Genomic DNA, 25308 nt, shown 5'->3' with positions numbered 1-25308 from the left:
TGTCTTTTCCGGAGTCATCCTACAGAGATTTCTTGATCATTTTCCTTGCAATCTGCTTCAAATAAAAAGAAGATGAAGGTCAAACCAAACTAGAATAAAGCTAGGTGACTGGAAAACACAAAATAAAATGATAAAACATGCAAAAATATACATTTTAGAGTTAAAATGAATATATTTTACTAGAGGAAGAGAGGGAATTTTACACGTAAAAACAGTTCAGATTATAGAAAAAAAAACTTTTGGTAGGGTCCTTTTACTAGTTTTCTTATTTGTTTTTGAAACTGGGAAACACAAGTTTTTTTTTTTTAGGTTTTTATTAAATAATTCACATAACTGCAAATGCGGGGGGAAAAAAGGTTACTTCAGAAATTAGGATGTCGAAATATAAAAATTGGTGTAGACATAGGCGTTGTTAACTTGTGCCTTTAGCCTGCTAAGCTAATGCCGTTAGCACTAAAATATTCCAACATTTATCATTTATATTTGTTCCCTTCCAGCCATTTTTTTTTGTTTTTGTTTAATTCCTCCTTAAATTCTTGATAAGTGCATGAAAAAAGGTTTTATGGTAAAGATCCACTTCAATAAAAAATGGTGTTTTAACATGTTTTTGTATCATTTTTCTGATGATAGATACTCTTATATGTGAAAAAAATTGAGCTTAAAATTGTATTTGTGAGTATATCATTGTGAATCAGGAGCAGACAGAAAAATGATTGTATTTGTGACATAGAAAATATGCAGGGAGGGGTTGCAAAATTCCTGCTCCGCCCTATTCTGATGCGTCCACTTGTAGACGACTCGATCCATGTATGTCTTTGGTTTCATCTGGTTTAAAACTCTACAGCTGGATAGCTCCCATTGTTGTTGCACTGGTAATGTTAGGTCTGGGTTGTGAGGGGCTTAAGCTAGTGGGAGAACAGAGCTCTCAGTTATGGGGGCCGGGGTTTCTCCACGCCAACAGACCTGCTCACAACTCCTAGGAGAATTTCTAATGAACTACTGCTGCTCTGCAGAAACTGTGTCCTAGAAAATTACAGGTTTTTTTTAGCTTTGGCTATAAACGTTATAATTATAATTATTAGACCACTGTGAAGGCTTTTACAGTAGATCAACAGATGATCAGAATCTGAGTTCATATAGAAAAATCAGTAAGTCTGCGTCACTTTTACCAGCTGGTTTTTGCTCATCACACAAAAATATGGGAGCTGAAGTGATAAAAAAATAAAAAAAGATGTTTTCGCTGAAAAGTACCAACTTTCATTTACTGGTTTGTGTGGCTTCATTATCCAGCAAACAGAGAGGCGGCTGCCTCATTTACATTTCATTTAGCACATGAATGTTGCTCTGTAGCGGAATGACTAAATCAATTCCTGATGCACACAGAAGTCAGAGATGCGGCCTCAGACTTTTAATAGACTCATTGCAAAAAAAAACCCAACAACGATGAAATATCTAATCCAAGCTGTGCTGGCAGCCTGAGCCCTGGTCCTCTCCTCCTCTGTGTGCCTCAGCTGCACCGTGCTGCACAGTGATGCTGTGTGTCGCTCTGCCAGGGTGGGTTTAATCAGGTAACATGATCTAAAATAAAGATATAATCATATCCCTGAAGGAAAGGATGACTCAGGGCTGGAGCTTTGGCAGTTTGGAAGACATTGCTAACTAGTCCGGGCTTTAATAAAGAAAAAAACTAAAAACCTGCGTCATGCTTTTCTGGTAACTAGTTAGAGGAAATGTGGCTGTTTTTCCACAACGATCACCGATGGACCAAGTGCATGGCAGGGAGGAGGAAAGACGTCCTCAGGGACAGAAGCATGTCCTCTGGGTGATTATATATAATGAAAGGAACACACATGCTTTGATGCTTTACTCGTCTCAGCTTTCACCTGTGATTGTGTAAGTGAGGTTGGTAGCAGTGGGAATCTCAAATGTCGCGTTGCTGTTCCCACTCTTCCCACTTACTCTGATTCTTGAACACAAAAGCAAATAACCTGACTTTTTATTTTTTATTTTTGTTGATTTCTCTTTTGTTTAAATGGGGGTTGAACACAGTATTCATTACAAAAAAAAAAAAGTGGAGACGCTTGAACATTTCTTTGACTCTGTCTCCCCCTTCAGGTGGATTGCAACAACTACATCCGTCTGTTGGAGTTCTTAGGAGATGGTCGCATCTATGTGTGCGGCACCTACGCCTTTGACCCCCACTGTGCTTTCCTGGTCAGTATGTTTGTTACAGTCATGGTAGAAGTAAAGAAAACGTCATTGTATGCACCTGCAGGTGAATGTCCGTTTATTTCAGCAGGCTTTTACTTTGTCCTTTAAAGTATTTCTTGTTTCCTGTTTTATATACAGTCACGGCCAAACGTTTTGAGAATGACACCGAAATTAATAAATGCAAATTGCTGTTATAAACCCTTAAGCACAAACTTTTCCAATTTCTGATATATTTATGTAAATCTCTACTTTTGGCCCTCACTGTAGTTTTTGACCTAAGGTACTTTGAAATTCTTTGTGTAAAAAAAGTGCTTTGAAAATAAACTTTGATTGTTAAAGTGACGATGAATGATAGAAAAGATCACTTTTCAAGTACTTTTTTTTCCTTTTCTTATTTTCTTTAATATTTAATAACATTTTCAATGGTTGCAATTTACTTTATTTTTTAATTGTTTTAACTTGCAATTTGTTTTATCTTAATTTTTAATATATTTTCAAGATTTTATTTAATATTTTTAATAGGTTTCCTTTTTTTAGTTAATATTATTTGCATTTTCTATGCTTATAAAATTCAATTTTTTTTGCTTTGTGCATATATCGTTTTAGTTTGTTTTTAATGTATTTGATGAATTATAATATATATATATTCTATATAATTATATATTATATACATGATATATTGCAAAACTTTGATTTAATTGAAATCAAATTGCAACCTAATTGTGCTATTTTTAAATGTTTTAATGCATTTTTATTCATTGTATAGGAAAGTAGTTTATTTTATTCTGAATTTAAGAGAACATGTATGTTATTTACACAAAAAAATGAACATGAAAGATCAGAGGAGAAAGCATTTGATAAGATTTGTTCGCTTTTTAACAGAAGAAAACTTTAGCACTCTAATTCTGATTTAATGGCATCAATGTGCAATTATTACAATATTGACACCTAATTCAATATTTTAAAAATTGTGACTTATTATTAGTTGAATCACAAGTTTCACGTGTATTTAGTAGCTTAGGTTTGAAATACATTTTTTTCTGCAGTTGATTCTTTAAATTCATTTTCTTGATTGTTCCATAAATGCAACACTTTCCATCATCACTAAGTATTTTCATTTAAAGCAGGTTTTTTTTAAGGTGGAGTTACGTTTTTGCAAATATTTTCTAAATATTTTTAACATTTTGTTGTTTTTTTTATGAATATTTTTCAACTAACTAATACAAGTAAATCAAAGAATTTCAATTCCCCAAATTATATGAAGAATCTGAGGGAGATCTATGTTGACTGTGACTCATACATCCCAAAGCTCTTTCCTGTTGAACATTTATCAGATTTTCTATGTTGACACCCCAGTTACCAAAGTGTAGATCAAATATACAACAAATATTGAGCATATATAGTTAAAAAAATGCGCAATAATTCAGAAAATATTGCATAGTTTGCTATTTTCCCTTTTGCGTACTCAGTGTGCGACTTTCAGCTAAAGGCCGTGTCATGAAGCCATTACGTACATTTTGCACATATTGCATGAAAATTGGTCATACCTGAATATACGTGGAAAATTTTTAAAAGTTGGTCTTTATGTGAAATTTTCACAGATATATCATGAATGAACCATATTAACACCACAGAAGAAGAACGAATAAATCAACGTAGAACATGAACCAAGCGTGTTTATAATGCTGTTTGTATGCAATTCATTAATGTGTCAATTTACGTAATTTTAACATGATATGTGCGCCGTAAACATGATAGAAAAGTTATACATCAGTGGTACATGCGTGAAAAGTCTGTTAGACACACGGAGAACGGTCGGGGACAGCCAGAAATTTGGGTTTGCATCTCGCAAAAATAACATAATTCTGTAAGATTTACGTAATAATTTCATATAAACTACGTAAAATTCACATAAAGTGTGTAATTCTCAACCGACCAAAAATTTTGACTCAAAACTGAGTTCACATAAAGACATGTTGGCTGAAACCCTCGACAGCATCGATGAATGACGAACGCAAGAAACACGTACTGTATATTACGCATGTATCACAAAAGACCGAAATTAATTACGTGGAAAATGTGCAAAAGTAGTCGCTGTGTCATACGGCCTTAAGCAATCATAACTAAGACTATTTTTAAATTTACAAACAAATTTTGGTTCCAACTTAATCTCTTACATCTCTTAACTTTTTTAAGTTTTTTTCTTTATTTCCTTCCGTTCCTATTATGTTCACTTTAACTTGATCTTTTATTTTCTGTCCCTCTGCAGGAGCAATCCTCCTTCACTCTGGAGAAAACTGAAGATGGAGGGATCAAAACGGAGACGGGGAAAGGGAAGTGCCCCTTTGAGCCCGCTCAGCATTATACGGCCGTTATGGCTAGTAAGATCCTCTCCATTATAAACTAACCGAGGGTTTCACAGCATCCGATGTTTGTTACAAGTTTTAGATATAACGCCGCCCCCTTTTTCTTTCTGCTTTTCAGGTGGTATTTTGTACACAGCAGCCACCAGCAACTTCCTGGGAACGCTCTTTGACATCTCCCGAGCAACAGGCCCAGAGCAGGAACGCATCCGAACGGAGCGATCCATCAACTGGCTTAACGGTGACATGCTTGTTTACCCTTCTGGCTCACTTTCTGCCCGTGTCACGCTTCCCCCTCAAAAACAAGCATGGTTGGTGTTTGTGTGTGTTCATTAGACCCAGAGTTTGTCAGCTCAGCCTTCATAGAAGCGTCTGCCGACGCCAATCCGACCGGAGACGATGACAAAATCTACTTTTTCTTCACGGAGATGGCCAAAGAGTATGAGCTATACACCAAAGTCAAAGTGCCCAGGGTGGCTCGGGTTTGCAAGGTAACCTCCTAAGCCAGGTGTGAATGCGTCTAAGCTGAACTGACCTCACCTCAGGATCGTTGGTCCTTTCAGTCTGACGTAGGAGGGATGAAGACTCTGCAGCGACGTTGGACCACTTTTCTGAAGGCACAGCTGGTGTGTGAGGACAAAAGCAGCGATCGGCGCTTCAACGTCCTAAAGGACGTTTTCACCGTCCAACACTCTGCGGGCGACCCCAGCAGCACCCATTTCTACGGACTCTTCAGCTCCCAGTGGTGAGCTGAAAAGCGCACTGCACGATCATTCCTATGAACAGGCATGGGACCAAAATATTAAGGAATATTGGAATTTTTTAAAAAAGTGAATAGGCTACGAAAGAAACTTTTGTGATGGCACATACAGCTAGCTAAATCCGAAAGGCCGTACATCACATTTTTCGTGATTCATAAATGAAATGCATAATTCTTGAGTGTTTCTTGTATTCGTCATTCATTGATGTGCGCGGATTCTTTTAGTGGGTCTTTATGTAAATTTGATTTTGAGCTGTTCACAACTTTTGTGTTGGTCGAGAATTACGCAGTTTATGTGTATTATATAAACATAAACATATTTATATAATTCATGTATTTACGTATATTCTATGTAGTTTATGCACAATTATTATATACATCTTGCACAATTGTTCTTCATTTTTGCAAGATGCATACACAAATCTGTAGCTTTCCACGACCATTCCACATATGTCTATCGGCCTTGTCACGCATGTACCAGCGATGTATAACTTTTATATCGAGTATGCAGTACACATACAGTACAGGCCAAAAACACAGTACAGACCAAAAGTTAGGACACACCTTCCCATTCATTTGAATGGTAAGGTGTGTCCTAACTTTTGGTCTGTACTGTGTGTCAATATTACGCATGAATACCTAACGAACTGCATACAAACAGTGCAATAATCACCCATGGTTCATGTTTTACATGGATTTGCGTGTTCCTTATGTGCTATTTTCATACTTCTTCCGTGGTTTTAACGTGGTTCATTTGTGACACGTTCTTCATTCACTTGAACCCGTACAGCCACTGAACATTTTTGGGTTTACTGGACAGCTTACCGATGTCTTCCTAGAGCTCTTCAACATAAACAAATACATCATCCGAGTCTTCCATGATTAGTGATGAGGTCTGGTTAAAAAATGTCTTGACTGTAGCGGCGGGAGCGTCAGGTTTACGAACACGCTCTTGACCAAGTGTCCCGCCTCTAACTTGTGTGAACGCACCAAGCCATCGTCATTACAGTCGATCAGAAAAGGTAAACGAGTGATTTACATGATGCATCGGTGGGCATGCTAGCGGGGAGGGGGAGTTGTGCTCCGCGGTACATGCTTGTTCCGAACCCAGGTTACTGATCTGTACGCATCACGGAGGAGCCCTGATCTGCTGCACCCCTATTATGGAGGTGTGTGCACTGGCGCCTTTCTGACTGTGTGAGGCATATGCAGGGCGTGCGGAGCGCAGCTTTCAGAAGGAGTTGAAAAATTCATATGCCATGCCTGCATCTCATCTACTTATTTAAGTGTTCACTACAACCCGGTCCCTGCAGCACGCCCTGCGTATGAACAGGCTCACTGAAATGTCCTGCGGACCACCTGTACAGGTTTGCCCGTTTTTCTCCTGCCTGGGTTTCCCCATTAGGGCAATTGTGATTAAGACATAAGTTGACCTCAGGAGACTCTTTTTAACCCTCCAAACGGGTCAGAAATGGCTTAATCATAGATTCTAAACACACGGTTGAAGTGTTGCCTTACACCTGAGCTTTAGCTGACTCACCAAAACAATTTTTTTTTCTTTTTTTTAAAAGTAAATTTCCAGTAAATTTCTCTACAAAGAAAGGCCTATATCATAAAGAAATTCACTGAAAATTCTCTATAATCTAAGCCATCCTTTCATTTTTCACTGCAGGGAGCCAGAAGACGTGTCAGCCGTGTGCATTTTCAGCCTGACGGATATCAACAAAGTTATGGACGGTTCTTTTAAAGAGCTGAAGAAAAACTGCGACAACTGGATGAACCCAGAACCCCCTCCTACACCAAGGCCTGGCCAGGTACTCAATTGTCCCAATCACTGGAGGTGCTGTTTTTTGTCTTTTTGTTCTTTCCCAGAATTCCACTAATCGTCTGTTTGGTGTCCTGTTTAGTGTTTAAACAGTGCTCTAAAGGCTGAAGGGTTTGAGTCTTCCTTGAAACTCCCTGACAAAGTGCTGACGTTCGTAAGGGACCACCCTCTGATGGAGAACAGTGTCACTGCAGCGCCTGTACTGGTGCGGAGGGGAATCGGGTACACCAAGCTGGCCGTGACCCTGACGGGCCGTGGAGCAGTGCTGCATCTTGGAACAGGTGATGAAAGAGACTATAGTGCGTCTGAAGACTCAAAATTATTCCTTTATAATCATTAAATGTATTTAAATGTGGCTTCATACTTGTGTAGACCGTGGAGAGATCCACAAGGTGGCAGTGGTGGGACAAAACACCACATTACTGCAGGAGAGCCCCGTCTTCCCGTCTAATGAGGCTGTTAACAACATATTGTTGTATCAGGTAGAGCATAAGGCTTCTGTGTAACTAAGTCATGCTTATATACATAAAAAAAAACTTTATTTTTGTTTATTCTTTGTTTTTTAGGGCTGGGCTCTGGTTGGAAGTCCTCTATCTCTGGCCCGCATCCAGGCTGAGGGCTGTGCTCTGTTTAGCAGCTGTACTGTTTGCGCCAGAGCCAGAGGACTGGGCTGTGTGTGGAGCAACGAGGAAGAAGCCTGCAGTCTCTCAGAGAAAGAGTGAGTTTTATTTATGATCCGAAAGACCAAATACAGAACCAAAACAAAAAATTGATTTTGCTAGAAAATCTTTTTTTTTTACCTAATTGACCTAAACTGTTATCGATGCAGAATAAAAAGTTCTCTTAGGAAACGTAGTAACAAACCGTGTGTGACCATTTATGTGTTTTCAGTCCCGGTCCTGGTGATGTGGTGGATGCCGCCCTGAAAAAGTGTGGTTCACTTGATGGTAGGTTCATTTTCTTACACTGAGACATTGCCTCTAACCCTTGTTCTCTCTTGTAGGGTCCAGATGACCCCACTCCCAACGTAAACATGCCTTGGAGGCACGTAAATGTTGCAGTCTTGTGGGGTCATCTGGACCCCAGAAAGCAGATTCAGGTCCTTGGGAAGCGTTTTCTTAGAATGCTATTCAGAACCAAATGCTGTAGGATAAATATAATAGACACAATAGACTCAGTGGTAATATGTTATGTTTACACTAAAGGTAATTTAAGGAGCTACAGAGTACCTATATTTTTACAGTCTCATTGCTGAGATTCAGAAGACATGGATGACGTTGAAAGAATAACCTGGGTTTATTTTTTTTGAAGAGCTATTTAACCCTTGTGCTATCCTGGGCACTTTAACATTGGGAGTTGGGTCATCTAGACCCACTAGACAGTGCACTGAACCTTTTTTCTTCAATGATTTGTGATCTTCACTGGTGTCCATGGATTACATGAAATCTTTCCACCTTTATCCACCTTTGTCATGGTAGGGAGAACACGTCAATGTAAGGGTGGGGTCATCTGGACCCCATAGGATAGTACAAGGGCTAAAGCAGTAGTCCCCAACTCCCGGGATGCGAAGTGATACCGGTCCGTGGGCCATTTGGTACCAGGCCACAGAATGCATACGTCAACTTTTGTTTATTTTCTAATGCCGAAGAAAGTTTTCTATTGAAAAACAAAAAACAAAAACAGATTCTATTCACCACATCTGTCTGCCTTGACGCGTCACTTGACTTTAAGCAACTGCTCTGATCGCTAAGTTAGTAACCAAAAGCTTAAAAAGCCAATAATAACCAAACAATAAAATGTATTTGGAAAGTTTCTTTGGGGAGAAAAGAGTCAGTGAGGAAACCAAATAAGGGTCTTCAAGAGTCTTAAACACAGACAAAACCAGCAGGCTTCCTTGACATAGGGATTTATTGTGGGTGGTTTCCATGCACTGACGTCTTCATCACAAAGTCAAAGTTTAAAGCAGCCACAAACATTTGACAGATAATGAAGATTCAATTAAATAAGGTTTCTGACCTGCTGAAGATGTTTCTCATCTGAGGAAATTTGTAAAAGGAAGATTAAGGGGGAATTAGGCAGGCAGAAATGTCAGCACAAAAAATGTTTCTGTGATAAAAATGAAGACAAAATAAATCACAATTTATGAAAAAACAAAATAGGAAAAGTCTTTTTGCCCTGAAAGATGATCAGGGTTTGGGTTGAGTTCTCAATGTTATTATGGCTTTCTATGAAAGAAAACGTTAATGTTGGTTTTATTGAATGTTTTTCAATTCAGAAACGACTTCTACAAACGAACAATTTTCGTTTACCGAATCCTCATGTGCAAAACAAAAACCAGAAAAAATACACTAACCTTTAAAGATTTATTTCAAACAAAATTTCTTGTTGTAGCATTTTAACCTGACAAATCGTTTTTTTTTAGAAACCGCAAGCAAAAACAAATCTGAAACGCAAACTTTGGCTCCGTAAGGACAGGCTCGTAAAAAGTATGTGACAATAAACCGACCCCTTAAAAAGGTTTGGGGGCCACTGCTCTACAGGGCCACTGCTCTACAGGGCCACTGCTCTACAGGGCCACTGCTCTACAGGACCACTGCTCTACAGGGCCACTGCTCTACAGGACCACTGCTCTACAGGACCACTGCTCTACAGGGCCACTGCTCTACAGGACCACTGCTCTACAGGACCACTGCTCTACAGGGCCACTGCTCTACAGGACCACTGCTCTACAGGACCACTGCTCTACAGGGCCACTGCTCTACAGGACCACTGCTCTACAGGACCACTGCTCTACAGGGCCACTGCTCTATAGGAGCACTGCTCTATGTCAAATTGAGGCTCCAGAGCCACGCTTGGGTTTATTACTCTGTCACTGTGGCTTTCTGCCTGAAAAAACATGAAAGGATGGTGATGCAGTATGCATTGATCGGAGTCATCATTTCTATGGCAACCATTCTCACCAATAAGGAGCTTCACTTGAAAGTGAAGAATCTGTCGATTAAATATTTTGAATGTTCTATGTGAGACTACCCGGTTTATAATTAAAAAATATCAGATCAAAACGGTTATTCTGAGCAATATATAATGACTGAGTGATAGCTGTTTATTTCTCTGTAGAAGTCTATGCGATTTTGGCTTTTTGGAACCAGCGGGTACTTCCTGTTTGAACTGTGAAGGGGGAGGGAACACTCGGTTCAGTTTTCATATACAGTCAATGCACTAAACCATAGAGTTTCTGGTTATTTGTGGGCCCCCTTTCACTCCTGTTGTCCCCCTCCCTCCTTCAGGACGCTGCAGTCCGATCATCCAGGAAATGCGGGTGTCTCTGGGTCAGCGCCTCTTACTGCCCTGTGTCCAGCTCTCTCCTAGACCCTGCAGCTGGCAGCACCCTCCCCACAGACTCACCAGGCAGCACCACACTGACTTGGACGTGACGGTGACTGAGGACAGCCTTGGAAATTACGTTTGCTCGTGCCAGGTGCTTAAAATAGAAACTAACGTGAATAGGAAATTGTCTTTATCCAGAGACCAAATGTTGACCCTATCATTCTCTCTTCCAGGAAGGAGGACCATCAGTCAGAGACCCCACCACTTGTCTTCGAGCAACTTATCATCTGTCACTAGAGGGCCCAACTGTTGGGGGATCCAAATCGCCGGCAGGAAGTCGACACATCATCGCCGTCTACATCCTCTTCTTCTTTTTGGGTTCACTCTGCGCTGTGATTATAATGTACTTTGTGAACCGGAGGGAAAAATTTGGCCAGCATCAAGCACCAGATACTTCACTGTCATCTGACAAGGGGCGGGACTTTACGGCCTCCTTTGTCAGCCCGCAGTCCCCCAGCAGCACCAGCTTGTTCTCTAAGGTGTTCCAGATGGAAAAACAGAATGGGACGACCACTTCCACCACCACCACCAGCACTCTTCTGAGCAATCAGGGCAACGGCGGGCCCCACAGCAGCAGCCTGAGCAACAGCAAACCCAGCAATGGAATCAACGGCAACTCCAGCAGCGGGGAGCTGAAGCTCGCCTCCGAAATGTTAGTGGGAAACGTTGTGGGTCGAAGGACGGTGGAGCGGGCGTCGCCCGGGGGAGGAGAGATGGAGTCGGGGGAGGGGTATGGGATGGTGGGGGGGCTGGGGGACGGCTCAAACGAAGGACTTAAAGGACTAGAAGAAGAGCTCGCCAGTTTTCCCATGTTTAGATCAAGCGCACCGCTGGCTCCGTGTGAAGAAAGTTCAATATGAGACAAAGACTCAAACTTCTTGATGAAGCCAAATAAACTGAACGCCACCGGGACGAAAAGTGATCCCTTTGAGTTGAAGCTCCAAGGAATTACCCTAAGCACGGGGGAGCTTCTGTGTACGAGGAAACATGTGGATGAGCCTCAGGATGAGAGCTGCAGCTGAGCAGACGTGTAAGACATCCGGTAAAAAAGTAAAAACGAGCTGGACTGGAAGCTGATGGAATGTCCCCCTGCAGACATGAAAAAGCCATATTTGTCCTTAAATGTCATGGTGGGATATCTCATTCACATCTCACAATGGATCTCCAAAAGAAAAGCGCACTTTTTCCCCCCAGCATTTTTTCCTCTCTCTAGGTTACCGAGAACCAAAACCTCCATGAATCCAAAGGCGCCAAAGGACATCAAAGTCTGGATATTCCCGGTTCACGTGGCAACAGTTCTCCGTCTGATAGATCATCTATCACAAGTGAGGGATTGTAATGATGCAGGAAGCTATATGTTGATGAGCAAACGTTAGTCATGTTGGTACATGGACCTTTTGCCGACTCAAAGCCATCATCACCTCAGTTTCTACATGGATTTCAACATCAATGTATTTCTGTTTTGTAATAAAAAGCTGAACATCTGTTGTTTCGTGAATGAATGAAGCAGACTTTGAAGTGAATTATACTATCAATAGATCTGCATCCGCAGGGGAAGGCAAAAATATTATTTCAGTATCATGTTTTAGGTTAAGAAAACACTATGATCAGGAATTTACGTTTTACATTTTAAAAATACATTTTGAATCGTTAATATTGTAACCCTTGTGCTATCCTAGGCACTTAAACATTGGGAGTTGGGTCATCTAGACCCAATATACAGTGCTCTGAACCTTTTTTCTTCAATGATTTGTGATCTTCACTGGTGTCCATGGATTACATGAAATCTTTCCACCTTTATCCACCTTTGTCATGGTAGGGAGAACACGTCAAAGTTGTGTGGGGTCATAGGATAGCACAAGGGTTAATAATCTAAAATAACATTCAATCTGTGCATATTTCAGTGGAAGGGAGATTTTATGACTTTTCCAAGACTTCAAGGAAATAGTTTTTTATTCCAAAGAGGTAAAAGATTTGATAAAATGTGGCTGATTTTATATCTGGAGTCAAAACGCATTTTCATAAAGAACAGTACAGTAACTGTCAAGTATGGCATGGTGGTAGTGTGATGGTTTGGAGCTGCTATACTGAGAAACTCTACCCCTTGTGCTATCCTATGACTCCCACCCTTACATTGAAGTGTTATTCTTACCATGACAAAGGTGGATAAAGGTGGATAGATTTCATGTAATCTATGGACACCAGTTATGATCACAAATCATTGAAGAAAAAAGGTTCAGCTCACTGTCTTGTGGGTTTAGATGACCCAACTCCCAACATTAAAGTGCCTAGGATAGCACAAGGGTTAAGCTCATCATGTCCCCTGGGAAACAAACCCTGTTTTCTTGCCAGCCAGCAAGAAATAATGTTTAAAAGTCCACCATACCTGCTGAAGATAAAAAAAATGACCCATAAAAAAAACTGTGAAGAGTCCATTCATTTTTCTAAACCCACTTTGTTCTGGTCACCAGGTAGCTGGAGCCTATCCCAGCTACTGTTGAGCATAAATGGGGAACACCCTTGAGGAATCGCTAGTCCATCAAAAGGTCACACAAAAACACAGGAGAAACCTATGAAGCACATTTTTGGACTGTGGGAGGAAGCCAGGGAGCGAGAGGAGAGAAAACACGCATGCACAAGGAGAACATATAAACTCCCCACAGTAAGGTACCAGCTAGATCTGAACCAGGGCCTTCCTGTTGAGAGGTGAGAGTGCAAACCACTACACTACCACGCAGCCTGCCTTTTACTTTCACTGACTTAACTTTTGAAAACTCAAACTCCAGCATTATATTACCTGCTTCAGTGCTAAAACAGTCTTTAGGGGAAAACAGATCTCTTATAAAAACAAAATAAATGTCTTTAAAGACCCACTCCAATTAATATGGGGTTTTTTAACATGTTCTTGTGGCATTGTTTTGATGGTGGAGGACCCTTGTGCTATCCTAGGCACTTTAACATTGGGAGTGAGGTCATCTGGACCCCACAAGACAGTGTGCTGAACCTTTTCTCTTCAATGATTTTTGATCTTCACTGGTGTCCATGGATTACATGAGATCCTCTCCACCCTTATCCACCTTTGTCATGGGAGGGAGAACACGTCAATGTAAGGGTGGAATCATCTAAGATAGCACAAGGGTTAAAGTAACCAATCAACCAATGAAGCATGTGTTTGGACGGTGGGAGGAAGCTGGAGTCCCTGGAGAAAACCCACGCATGCACAGGGAGAACATGCGTGCCCCACACCTCTGTGTACTTTTGTCTTATGTTGGCCACATTATATCACAAATTATAATGCAAGGCTGACAGGATAACTATTTAATCAGCCTTAGATGAAACATCTTATATGTTGTAGAGTAAAATCTTAAGCTAAGGGTAAGTAGATCAACTGGAACAAAAGGAAAGTGGAAAAAAATGTCAGTCTGTGTTGTTTAACCCTTGTACTATCTTAGATGACCCCACCCTTACATTGACGTGTTCTCCCCACCATGACAAAGGTGGATAAAGGTGGAAAGATTTCATGTATTCCATGGACACCAGTGAAGATCACAAATCATTGAAGAAAAAAGGTTCAGTGCACTGTCTAGTGGGTCTAGATGACCCCACTTCCAACGTTAAAGTGCCTAGGATAGCACAAGGGTTACACCAGATCTTTATCAGTGTTGAGTTAACGAGCCACACCCCTAAATGGAACAACAATCAAACAGGGTTGAGACAGGTGTCTTCTGTGTCTACTGTCACTAGGGGTGTGTATCCGCAAGAATCTGGTGATATGATTCGTGACCTGGTACAATACATTATATATCCCAATGTTATACTGAAACACTTTTTTTTTTTTTTAAAGAGTATGACTTGCAAAAACCTCTACCTGAATATTAATAGGCCTTTAATTTCAATAAAATTGTAAAATTCCTTTTATTTAATTATCACAATGTTGAGCACCGCAGCTGTATCTCATATACAAGTTGCATTCACAATAAGAAAAAAAATAGATTAAATGTGCCTTAACCAATAAGGTTCTAAAAGCGAGATTGAGGAAAGAAAGTGCTGTTTATTTTCAGCATTGCGTAATGTGACCTTTCCCTTTAAACCAGAAGACACTTTGATTCTCAACATGCTGAAGCTGGCAAAAATGAAGACGACTTCTTTCTTCTTTTCTTAGAGAATTCGAAAATTAACTTCCTTCATTTTTTTTATATAATAAGAAGCCGGTTTTCCTCCCCGCAGGTTGATAAATCACTCATGTCCAATCTTAATTAGGTTGATTGATAGCTTTAGAGTTGGGAGTTTTGGTTCCAGATAGATTAAATAACTTTCATTTGTTTCTTTTCAAAAGCTGGAACTTTTCTATTTCTTTAAAATTTGACTTTTTGGTTATTCTTACAGTTGAACTGTGGATGCTGTCTGTGTACTGATGTAAGCTATGATTAAGAATATTCAAGAGAAGACAAGATGAAAGGCTGTCAGCTGCGCCGTGCAAAAGAAAGGACGCCTATAATGTTGTTTTAAGAGGATCATTGAAAGATTAAGGAAGTGTACCTGTCCTGAAGTGAACTTGTTCAGTTTAATTCAGCAATTCATTGCTAAGTTTGTGTTTTGGGTATCTGCCAAATACTTGGAGCTTGTTTGCTCTGCTACTAATCCTTTAACACCAGAGATGTCACCGACCTAAATAACACACACTCTTCCATAACTCCTCAACCATTCACACGATTATCGTGAATCCGCTGATTTTGATGCCATATCGGCTTTGCACCGATATGCAATGCTTCATTGACGCAACCAAAAACAACGCTCTTCACTGCAACAGAATACGCTGGTTTATATATATTACAGTATATTGCGTAACTGGTTGAAGAGTTCTATAGACAAAAGAATGCCAACACTGGAGCTCAGGCGTCAAAGGGTTAAACAGAGACGTAAACAGGATTTTCACTAAGGATGTTGGAATGGGTTTGAGCTATCTGAGGTCAGATCAGGTTCTGTTTTCTTTCAGCCATAAGCAAATATATTCTTTAAGCAAGAGTAAATATGTGATATGTGTTTGCCAATAGAGCATGGCATTGCAACATGCTTCACTTTAGTTTCTAAACACTCTGGATACTTCACCCCCGAGCTCCTAGATTCATGTCAAACCCTAAATCCTTTGCACATCACTGTCTGCTCTACAACCATGCTGGTTGTTGTTTTTACTAAATTTAGAACATATCTGTTAAAGCTTAGTTCTTACGTTGGACGAGAAATTCCAGTCATTCTTTTTAAGAGGAACTGGCTTTTTCCTTTACCGCAAATTCTTAAATCACTGAGACTGCTGACAGTCTCAGTCATCAGAGTGTAGGGTGGGGTTTTACCATTAATTTTCCAGAATCTGTTTGATTTTTTCAGTTCTTTTGATGCACTTGACTTGATTTGATTCAATTTTGAATTTACACAGTTAGGCATATTTGTAAAGAATACATTAATAATCTATATACATTTTTTCAAGATATTCATATTAATCTGATACAGCTCACATACTGTAAAACCTATTAGTAAAATAATAAACTAATGAGATTGTTAACAATACAGTGTTACATGGTTTGTCAAAAGGAAAAGCTCCAGCAAAAATGTGCAGATCATTAACATCGGACAGGCTTTAAACTGGCTCATATTACAAAACTGTTTTGCATTTGGTCATTGTAAAGGAAAGGCATAAAAAATCGATCTCTACTCTATGGATCGAATATTGATTCATTAAGCTTGGATTGATTCAGAATTATTGATCGATTTTATCAACCCAGGTTTACTAAAATATGCATTTTTATTATGTATGTGTAGCAGGATGAGTTAATTGGGCTCCCAGGTGTAGGCACTCCAGTCCTGGTGCTGCTAATTAGCACCAGGCCACCTATATAGCGGGACGGAGCTGGCTTCTGCTCATTCCTGCCTGAGACTGTCTCCCTGGGTTCCTGCACCTGGAAGTGCAGTGCCGTGGATGTCACCACTCCAGGTCGTACAGCCGGTGGGCTTGTGACTGGGGTGGAGGCGAAATGGGAACGGAGCGCATCGCTCCGGTTCCTGGTGATATCCCCCACTGACTGGTATGTGTGCGATGTGTGCCTCTTCGCCCTGCATGTCCTCTGGTTGCAGAGGTAATGCCCTGCTGCCCGTTTTCTGGTTTGCCTCCACAGGGTGATTGGTGGAGCCCGCTGCTGCTGCTTTGCTTTTATCGTTTTTGCGGTGATTTCTCTGTCCGGGTCCCACCCCCGCCACGACGGAACCGGTTGGAGCGAACGCCCAGCTCACGGAGACCTCGTTGCTGCGGCATCTCACCGGACTGTGGACGGCTCCCACCAGCTGATCGGCGGTGGTTGGGCGGCTTACCAGCGCCCCGGAACACTAATCATCTTTTTAATCTTTATTTTTAATTGTGTGTCTTTTATTGATATTGCCAATTTTATTCTTGTTTCAGGAGGTAGGAGGCCGAGGTGGTGGACTGCTGTGTCTGGTGGTGGGACCCAGTGTGCTGTGTGGTTTCCATCACGTGTGCAGTGATTCACAAAAGGGTGTTTGCATTGTTTTTATGGTGTTTTTAGCCACCTCGGTAAGCTCCTCCTCCAGAACATTTTTAACTGACTTTTATCAAGGATTGTTTTACTAAAAGGTTCCTTAACATTGTTTTTTAACTGAATTCTAAATTATATTTTAAAACAAAACCACAGCCTCTGCCTTGGTTGAGAGCAGGACCTGCACCTGCCTTACTTTAAAATCTTTTCCTGGGGCTCAGCAGCCCCAGGTGGCGTTGTCAACCCGTTTTCTCGTGCTGCCACATATGTATTTTTACGTCTGGTTGAGACCTGTAAACCTTTGACCGATACACAATTATTGATCTTGTTACTTTCGTTCAGCATCTTTAAAACCTTCTTTTCAGAATAAACTTCCGGTTTTCAATCAGTGAAAGTGCCTTTTTAAGAATCATTTCTCTAATATTCCCTTTTCCAGATGGATATGCTCCAATTTATAAAAAAATGCTTTGTAAATCTTAAGTAATTACAAAAAGTACATTAAAGGTGTGGCTGTTTATAACTTGGCAACAGTACAAACAAGTAAAGAGACCATTGTCAAAAGAAAACGTGAAAACGCAAAAGCCAAAATATATTAAAAAAAAGATCTTCTGACTCGAGCATCCAGAATCCATCCCTTTCAAGATGACAAAAATGGCTGACGCCAACCCAGCTACAGTTGGGTAAAGGCGGGGCACCCCGCCAGGTTGCTAGTCTGATGCAGGGTCACACACGCACACACCTAGGGGCAATTTAGAGTCACTACTTAACCTATGAAGCATGTTTTTTGATGGCAGGAGTAGCTTTTCAAGTTAAACCAATACATTTCAAAGTTTAAAGTGTACCTCAGTTGATGTTAATTCTGAAAAGGTCTGTACGGTGGCCCAGAAAGGTCACAACACATTAACTTAACACACAACACATTAACTTACAGAGGGAGGGGCTTTGGCTTCAAACTCTATCAGAGATGGAAACACGGGCGTCAGATTCAGACGCAGCTTTCACTGCGGGAGTTGAAGCAGAGACTCACTCTGGGATGATTTTATGATCTCAAACATGGAAACATGATTACCATGCAGAACTCTTCAAATTAATAAACCCGATCTCTCCACATTCTCCGTGTCTACCATGCATTGATGTACACAGACACCGCTCCATGTAGCGATCAGACGATTACTTTAGCTGGTAGCTCCTCCCACACGAGGCAGCGGTATCAAGCTTTAACCCTTGTCCTATCTTAGATGACCCCACCTTTACTTTGACATGTTCTCCCTACCGTGATAAAGGTGGATAGATTTCATGGAATCCATGGACACCAGTGAAGATCACAAATCATTGAAGAAAAAAGGTTCAGCGCACTGTCTAGTGGGTCTAGATGACCCAACTCCCAATGTTAAAATTCCTAGGATAGCACAAGGGTTAAAGAACACAATTTCTAAGAGGCGGGGCGGGCTTTGTGAGTTAATGTGTTGTGTTGTGAGTACATGTGTCGTGTGGTAATTTAATGTGTGGTGTTGTGACCCTTCTGGGCCACCGGAGAGGTCTGGGTTTGTTAATACATTGCAGTGAACACATTATAAGAAGGAAAAACAAATGATCACACACGTTTTTTTTTCTGTTGTAACCCTTTTGCTATCATAGGCACTTTAACATTGGGAGTTGGGTCATCTAGACCCACTAGCTGAACCTTTTTTCTTCAAGATTTGTGATCTTCACTGTTGTCCATGGATTCCATGAAATCATCTTCACCTTTATCCACCTTTGTTATGGTAGGGAGAACACGTCAATATAAGGGTGGGGTCATCTAAGATAGCACAAGGGTTAAAACAGAAGAAACAAACCAAATAGAAAAGCTAGTAATCATAATAGCCGTCCTAAATCAGCCGTCATAACAGCTTGTCCTAAACAATAAGATCGATGCTGCAGATTCTGTTTTTTTCCCCCCCATGGGCTTCAAAAGTGCAGCAATTAAAAAGGTAACACAAAAATAGAAGTGGTGTTTCATAACCACCACCCTGTTAAAGTCAACAAGGTAGAGAGCACAGGGCCATCAGTCTTTTTCTTTGCTGAGGTGGAACTACAGTAAGCCCTATCATATGACTGACACATGAGGCTTGGCAAAACAGCACATTCAACATTTTCCACAGGCATGACTCTTGTCATACTGAAAGTAATAAAAGAGTTCCTATGGAAATAAGAACAGCTCTCTTTCACCGTCTTTGTTACAGAAGATCTCTATTACACGCAAGAAATCAAGTCAGGTGGATTAGTACACTCAACTGATACGGATCGTTTGAGTGCGTAGTTGTTGTTTTAGATAAAATCTTGGTAAAAGCTTTCATTTTTTTTGTTCACAACTTCCTCCCCTGAATCACAGCATTGGCCAAAAACACAAATGCTGCTCCTGACCTTTAAAACATTACAAAAATTATCAACATTTTTCACAATTTCCTCACTGTCTTGAAGGGCAATTAAGTTGCTGTAGTGTCGTCTTTTTGTTTCCAACTGGAATTATGACCATGAAGGGGGAGAGGAATCATCATCGCAGGTCTATCGCAGGTTGGGTGCTGGTTGAAGTGAGCTAGTTTTTAGTTTTGTGTTCACATCTCTGCATGTTGAATGTATGAGAACTGGACTGAGTTAGTGTGACATCACTCAAAGAAGACATCTCCCTTTAATCTCCAATGAAATGAAGTCAATTCAGTTGCCATTTTTTCACGTTATGGACACTGCCATGTTGGAGTCAGACGTCCTCAGTAAGCAGTGATTGGTCCGAAGTCTGTCAATCAAATAAAATCAATCGACGTTGGGAGCCAGAAGTCTAGTTCTCCATCCAGTTATGGATGGAGAACTAGACATGTTGTCAATGTGACTGAGTAAACCCTCCCCCCTCGTGTTCCAAACAGGAAGTACCTGCCGGCTCCAAGAAGGCCAAATCCCATAGACTTTTATGAATAAACATCATTCTTTTTGTCAAAAAAAATCATTCTTGCTCTGCTACATTTTTTAACATGTTCTTGATAATCCAATAAAAAAAATACTTTTCTTTATTGCAATGTTATAAACTGACCTATGAGATGCCTCTGTAAAGATACAGAATGTGGTCTCACGTTGAATGTTCAAAATATTCGACAGATTCTCCTGAGCCTGCTTTCAAGTGGTAGGGGTGTGGCCTAACAAGCTGATTTCTGATTGGCAAAAGTGATTGCCTTAGAAATGTTGACCAGACTGATTTGGATAAATCGGTGCTAACTGATGTCTGGGTTCCAACATGGCGACGTCCGCATCGCGAAAGAGTGCCGACTGAATTGACTATTTGGTTGGAGCCAGAAGTAAGCCATTTTCTATGGCTGTTGTCAGGTTCACTTAATTCAGTTCTCATATACAGCCAATACTCAGTGCTTAGTGCGCTGTCTTCTCTCACAAGCTCTGGGAGCTGGCAGGTAGCCATCCTCAAGAGCTGCACTGAGCTGCACCCAGAGCACTGACAGTCTGTCAGTCAGACTCCAAACAAAACAAACTGATTCCTTGTATTTTATTCGCTCCAACAGTTAAAGAGTGAGTCATGTCCTTGCAGCAATGCTAGGAAACAGACCTGTTCATAAAACAGCAAACAAATGAGTCACAAAGCGCTAATACATAATTAGCAGTAAAAGTAGAGTAAGAAAATGCGTCATGCTAATATTTGATGTCAATTCATTCCTGCAGGGCAGGGGTGTCAAACTCATTTTCACTGAGGACCACATCAGCATAGTGGCTGTCCTCAAAGGGCCACATATAACTTATACATGTAACTGAATGTAATGAAAAATAAATGTAACTACTACTTAATGTTAAATAACTAAATTATTTATTTATTCTAACTTTTTAAAGTGACAATTACAGTTGCATAGAAAATATATGTTTGCTTGTTACTTTAGCATAAATCCTCTTAAATTTGATTCTGTCAGGTTAGGTTATGTGGACAGTGTTTAAGTCCTAATGTATAGTTGCCCAATCTGATATTTCAAGTCCAATTCCCCCCTAGATATGAATAAATACACAACAATTTTTATTTTTTATTATAAGAAATGAAAAACTTTTATGCTCTCACATTTGGCCCCCGGGCCTTGAGTTTGACAGATGTGCTCCAGGGCATCCACACCTACATTTTCAGCCAGCTCCTCACCAGATAAAGGTAAGTCTTTGTAGGTCCTAGTAAACATCCATCCGTGATTCAGAATAAGGTTATGACATTAATCACTGATCGTTCCAGAGAAGGACCCCCATTTTCTGCTCCACTCCTATAGTCTCTCAAACAAGAGCAGGTGAGTCCAATTAAGGGGCGTGTCCACATGCGGCATGCAAAGGGTTTAAAAACACAGCAAACATGCAAAAAACACCCAATCATGCAGCTACTCTCTGTCCCACCTGCTCACACAATGACAATGACTGAATGACTAAATGTCTATAGATAACATTGGGATAATGTGCCAGCGACACACACGCAGAAAACTGTCTTACTGTTTTATGGTGCCTTTGTGTTTAGATCATTGTGTATGAGAACTGGACTGAGCAAGTGGGACATCGCCTATAGAAAATGCTGTACTTTCAGCTTCAGCGAAAAGAAGCAAATTCAGTCACCATTCTTCCACGAAACGGACGTCAGGACAACATTGATTGGTCTGAATCAACATTTGTAAGGCAAATTCCAAATCCCTTCCACTGAAAGCAGGCTTGGAAATATCCATTAATCAAATATTTGTGGTGGGAGCTAGCAGACATCACATGCTTTTACTCAGGCATCTGATTGGTCAGTTCATAATTTGAATCACTTGCAGTAAAGAAAAAAAATCACAAAAAAATTAGGATTAGCAGGAACATGTTTTAAAAAAGGTAGCAGACTAAGAATGGTTATTCTGAGAAATAATATAGCTGCTTAATTCTCAGAAGAAGTCTTAATGGAATTTGGATTCTCTTCTTGTTTGGAATGGGAGCAGGGCGGGATTGCTCAATCCAGATCTTTAATACAGTCAGTGGTTCAGATCTAAAAGTAACTGTGCTTTTTTTTGTAAAGCTGATGCCTCACAGCCACTGGCTTGTGTGTGAAAGGAAATGTCTGCACTGAGATTTAGCAGCTCTGACACTTTGTGGATTCAGACTGCACCATGACTTCCTTATTGAGGGCAGTTTAAAAAGGAAAGAGACTGGAACCTAATCAGTTCGCCAATTTGGTAGCTATCCATAGCTTAACCCTTGTGCAATCCTAGGCACTTTAACATTGGGAGTTGGGTCATCTAGACCCCACAAGGCAGTGCGTTGAACTTTTTTCTTCAATGATTTGTGATCTTCACTGGTGTCCATGGATTAAGTGAAATCTTCCACCTTTATCCACCTTTGTCATGTTAGGGAGAACACGTCAATGGTCATCTTGACCCCATAGGATAGCACAAGGGTTATAGGTATACATTGTTTTCCCTATGGAGATTATGTTCTTAAAAAAATATCCAGCCATAGGTGAAATCTACAAAGCAAGATTATAGATGTTTTAGGGCTGTAAAACCCCTAACAACACACTTTAGACACTTTGCTCAGACAGACATGGAAATTTTCACACTTTTATTTCCTGTTTAAAGTCTAAAAGTTCAAGCCTTCATAGAAAAAAGGCAGCATTGGATAAAAAAAAAAAGGAAGATCTGCTTGTGCTCAAACAATCAAGACGCAGAACAGAGTTCGCTGTTGAAAAACAAAACAAAAAAAAAGGATCCAATATTAATGTTCATTTTGGTGCAGCTAAAATCTGGCCTTAAACCATTGAACAGCTTGGCTGTGCTATTGTGAAAGTCATATAAAGATTGATCTTTCATTTTTATCTTTTTCTTTAGAGTTAATTTAGTTTAATAAATTGATATATGTTTATTTGAAATTGTTTGAAATTGGGTTGACTAAAATTATTGATTAACAAGAACTTATACCCAAAAATAATTACATAAAAAAAGCTTTTCATTTTGTTTTCTTAGCGATATGTGAAAATGAGTCGAAAAATGTCTGTACTCTTGTTAAATTTTCACCCAGTCGCTTTTTTTCAGTCAGCATCAGAATTGACAAAATGGTCTCCCAGAAGGTAAGGAGACAATATAAGGTAAACGACGCGTCACTGTTTATTATATTTAAACAAAAAGTGTCCACAATTTGGCATTGTTTTGACCTACTTTGGACAGCACCCTAAATGGTGTTACACATAAGTACATCTTGCGTTTTAACCAGTTAAACTGGTTATAAGTTAAAATTTCTTTAAGGCCAACTAATAAAGCTTCCAGTAATGAGAATCAAGCTATAGCTAATGTGGCCATTACAGAAGAACAACTCTGCATGACCTTATTCATCACTAGTTTGGGGGTTTGTGATGTTTTTGTTGTTTGAAAAAAAAAAAGAGATGGTATTGGTTTCTCTTTTGACAGAATCACATTATTTTGCAAGGCTGTGAAAGCAGCAAAATGTCATATCCTTGATCCTCACAGAATCCCAACTGTTGCGCATTTATTTCCCAAAGAAAATCCCCTTTGTTAGTATACAATTGTTCAGCACAATCTAAACCCATTTGTAATATAACTGTCTTATATAATAAGAGGATTCATCCACTCAATTCATCTTACAACCAGCTAAAGAACCATTATCCTCTTAAATATAGGAGGTCTAGAAATCCTCATAACATGATCACTATTAATCCTTCGTCAAACCCTGCGTCATATCTGACAAACTTTGGACTTCTGAACATTAGATCCCTGGCTAACAAATCGTTTACTTGCCAGGACTTCATTACTAGCAATAAATTAGATTTTCTAATGCTAACAGAATCCTGGCTTAGGGATGGAGACTGTGTTCCCCTAATAGAATCCTCCCCGCCCAATTTCTCCTTCTTTACCAAACCAAGACCCTCAGGGAGGGTTGGGGGACTTGCCATTCTATACAACAATAATTTTAACTGCACTTCAGCCACTTTTGGTGATTTTAAATCTTTTGAGTCTTTATATTTTTATATAACTGGTTTGAGTAAAGTTTTATGTATTCTTATTTATAGGCGCCCCAAATCAACCTCTGGTTTTATTGAGGAGTTTGCTGAACTTCTCTCCCTGGTTATGCCAACACATGATAAAGTTATTATTGCTGGAGATTTCAACATCCATGTGTGCTGCCCAGATAATCTACTAGCAAGGGAATTTTTAAACATCATTGATTCTTTTAACCTGGATCGAGCTATCACTGGATCAACCCATATCAAAGGTCATACACTAGACATTATTTTAACATGTGAGATCCCAGTCCCCAATGTGTCATGTATGGATTTTATCATGTCTGACCATAAGTGCATTTTATTTTCTCCAGAACTAAATGGTAATCCTCCTGAGTCTAAGGATAATTTCATTTACTCACGTGTCTTCAACTCATCTACTGCAGCAAATTTTGGAAATATTTTCTCGGCCCCTTTGGTTTTAAATTCTGATGCAAACAGTATTTTATCAAATTTTAACTCAGCAACTGCACGCATCCTGGACCAAATTGCCCCTTTCAGGTTGAGAAAAGTCCAAAATAAAAATCTGCCTTGGATGACTGACAGTATTCGCAACTCGAAAAGAATTTGTCGCAGAGCTGAGCGCAAGTGGAAAGCTTCTAAATCATCTGTGGACTTAGAAACCCTGAAAAACCATATGAATAATTTTAACCGTCAAATGAAAAAGGCAAGATCAGACTACTTCTCACAATTAATTAATACCAATAGAAATAATCCCAGGGTACTTTTTAAGGTCATTAATCAGCTAAGTGAAGCCCCACATACTAGCAATTTACAGACTTCCCCAGTAATCTGTGAGCAATTTGCAAATCATTTTATTAACAAAATTTCTAACATTAGGTCTCAGATATCCATTACCAAATCTCTGTCACCTCCTTTTCTGCCAACTCCACCTGCAAGACCCACAGTGATCTTTGAAGACTTTCAGGCAATCTCCCCCAACACTCTTTCTGAGATTGTTTATAAAATGAAACCATGCCATTGCTCTCTGGACATTATGCCAGTTAGATTTTTTAAAGAAATATATGGATCTGTCAGCTCCCACATACTGTTCTTAATGAACACATCTCTTTCAACTGGCACAGTCCCAGATGATTTTAAGGCTGCTATGATTCAGCCACTATTGAAAAAACCCTCCCTGGACCCAAGTTGCTTTGAGCATTACAGAC

At 40.0% G+C, this 25308-nt stretch overlaps 1 protein-coding gene and 1 long non-coding RNA gene across 5 annotated transcripts in view; both read left to right on the top strand.

Moving 5' to 3' along the window:
- The window catches only part of sema4f (sema domain, immunoglobulin domain (Ig), transmembrane domain (TM) and short cytoplasmic domain, (semaphorin) 4F), a 60377-nt gene extending 48347 nt beyond the window's left edge, over positions 1–12030 (top strand). For 3 of the 4 annotated variants that reach the window (XM_023966005.2, XM_023966006.2, XM_078936037.1), the window contains 12 exons: positions 2116–2214; positions 4481–4592; positions 4696–4815; positions 4911–5065; positions 5138–5319; positions 7007–7148; positions 7242–7440; positions 7532–7641; positions 7726–7877; positions 8051–8106; positions 10447–10637; positions 10720–12030. In XM_023966005.2, the coding sequence (XP_023821773.1) occupies positions 2116–2214; positions 4481–4592; positions 4696–4815; positions 4911–5065; positions 5138–5319; positions 7007–7148; positions 7242–7440; positions 7532–7641; positions 7726–7877; positions 8051–8106; positions 10447–10637; positions 10720–11406 (2205 nt within the window). In that variant the 3' untranslated portion in view covers positions 11407–12030. Of the gene's footprint in view, positions 1–2115; positions 2215–4480; positions 4593–4695; positions 4816–4910; positions 5066–5137; positions 5320–7006; positions 7149–7241; positions 7441–7531; positions 7642–7725; positions 7878–8050; positions 8107–9699; positions 10416–10446; positions 10638–10719 lie in introns of those variants that run through there. The other variant, XM_023966007.2, reaches the window with a different exon arrangement.
- A 4154-nt stretch (positions 12031–16184) lies between these two features.
- On the top strand, positions 16185–17485 carry LOC110013893 (uncharacterized). Its single transcript, XR_002872025.2, has 2 exons — positions 16185–16626; positions 16717–17485. It is a non-coding gene; the product is annotated as an uncharacterized LOC110013893 (long non-coding RNA).
- The last annotated feature ends 7823 nt before the right edge of the window (positions 17486–25308 follow it).

This window comes from Oryzias latipes, chromosome 18, assembly GCF_053564925.1.
Source record: "Oryzias latipes strain Hd-rR chromosome 18, Olatipes_Hd-rR_3.1".
Taxonomy (NCBI): Eukaryota; Metazoa; Chordata; class Actinopteri; order Beloniformes; family Adrianichthyidae; genus Oryzias; species Oryzias latipes.
Note: the sequence above shows the minus strand (reverse complement) of the source record. Positions and strands in the feature narration are given on the sequence as shown.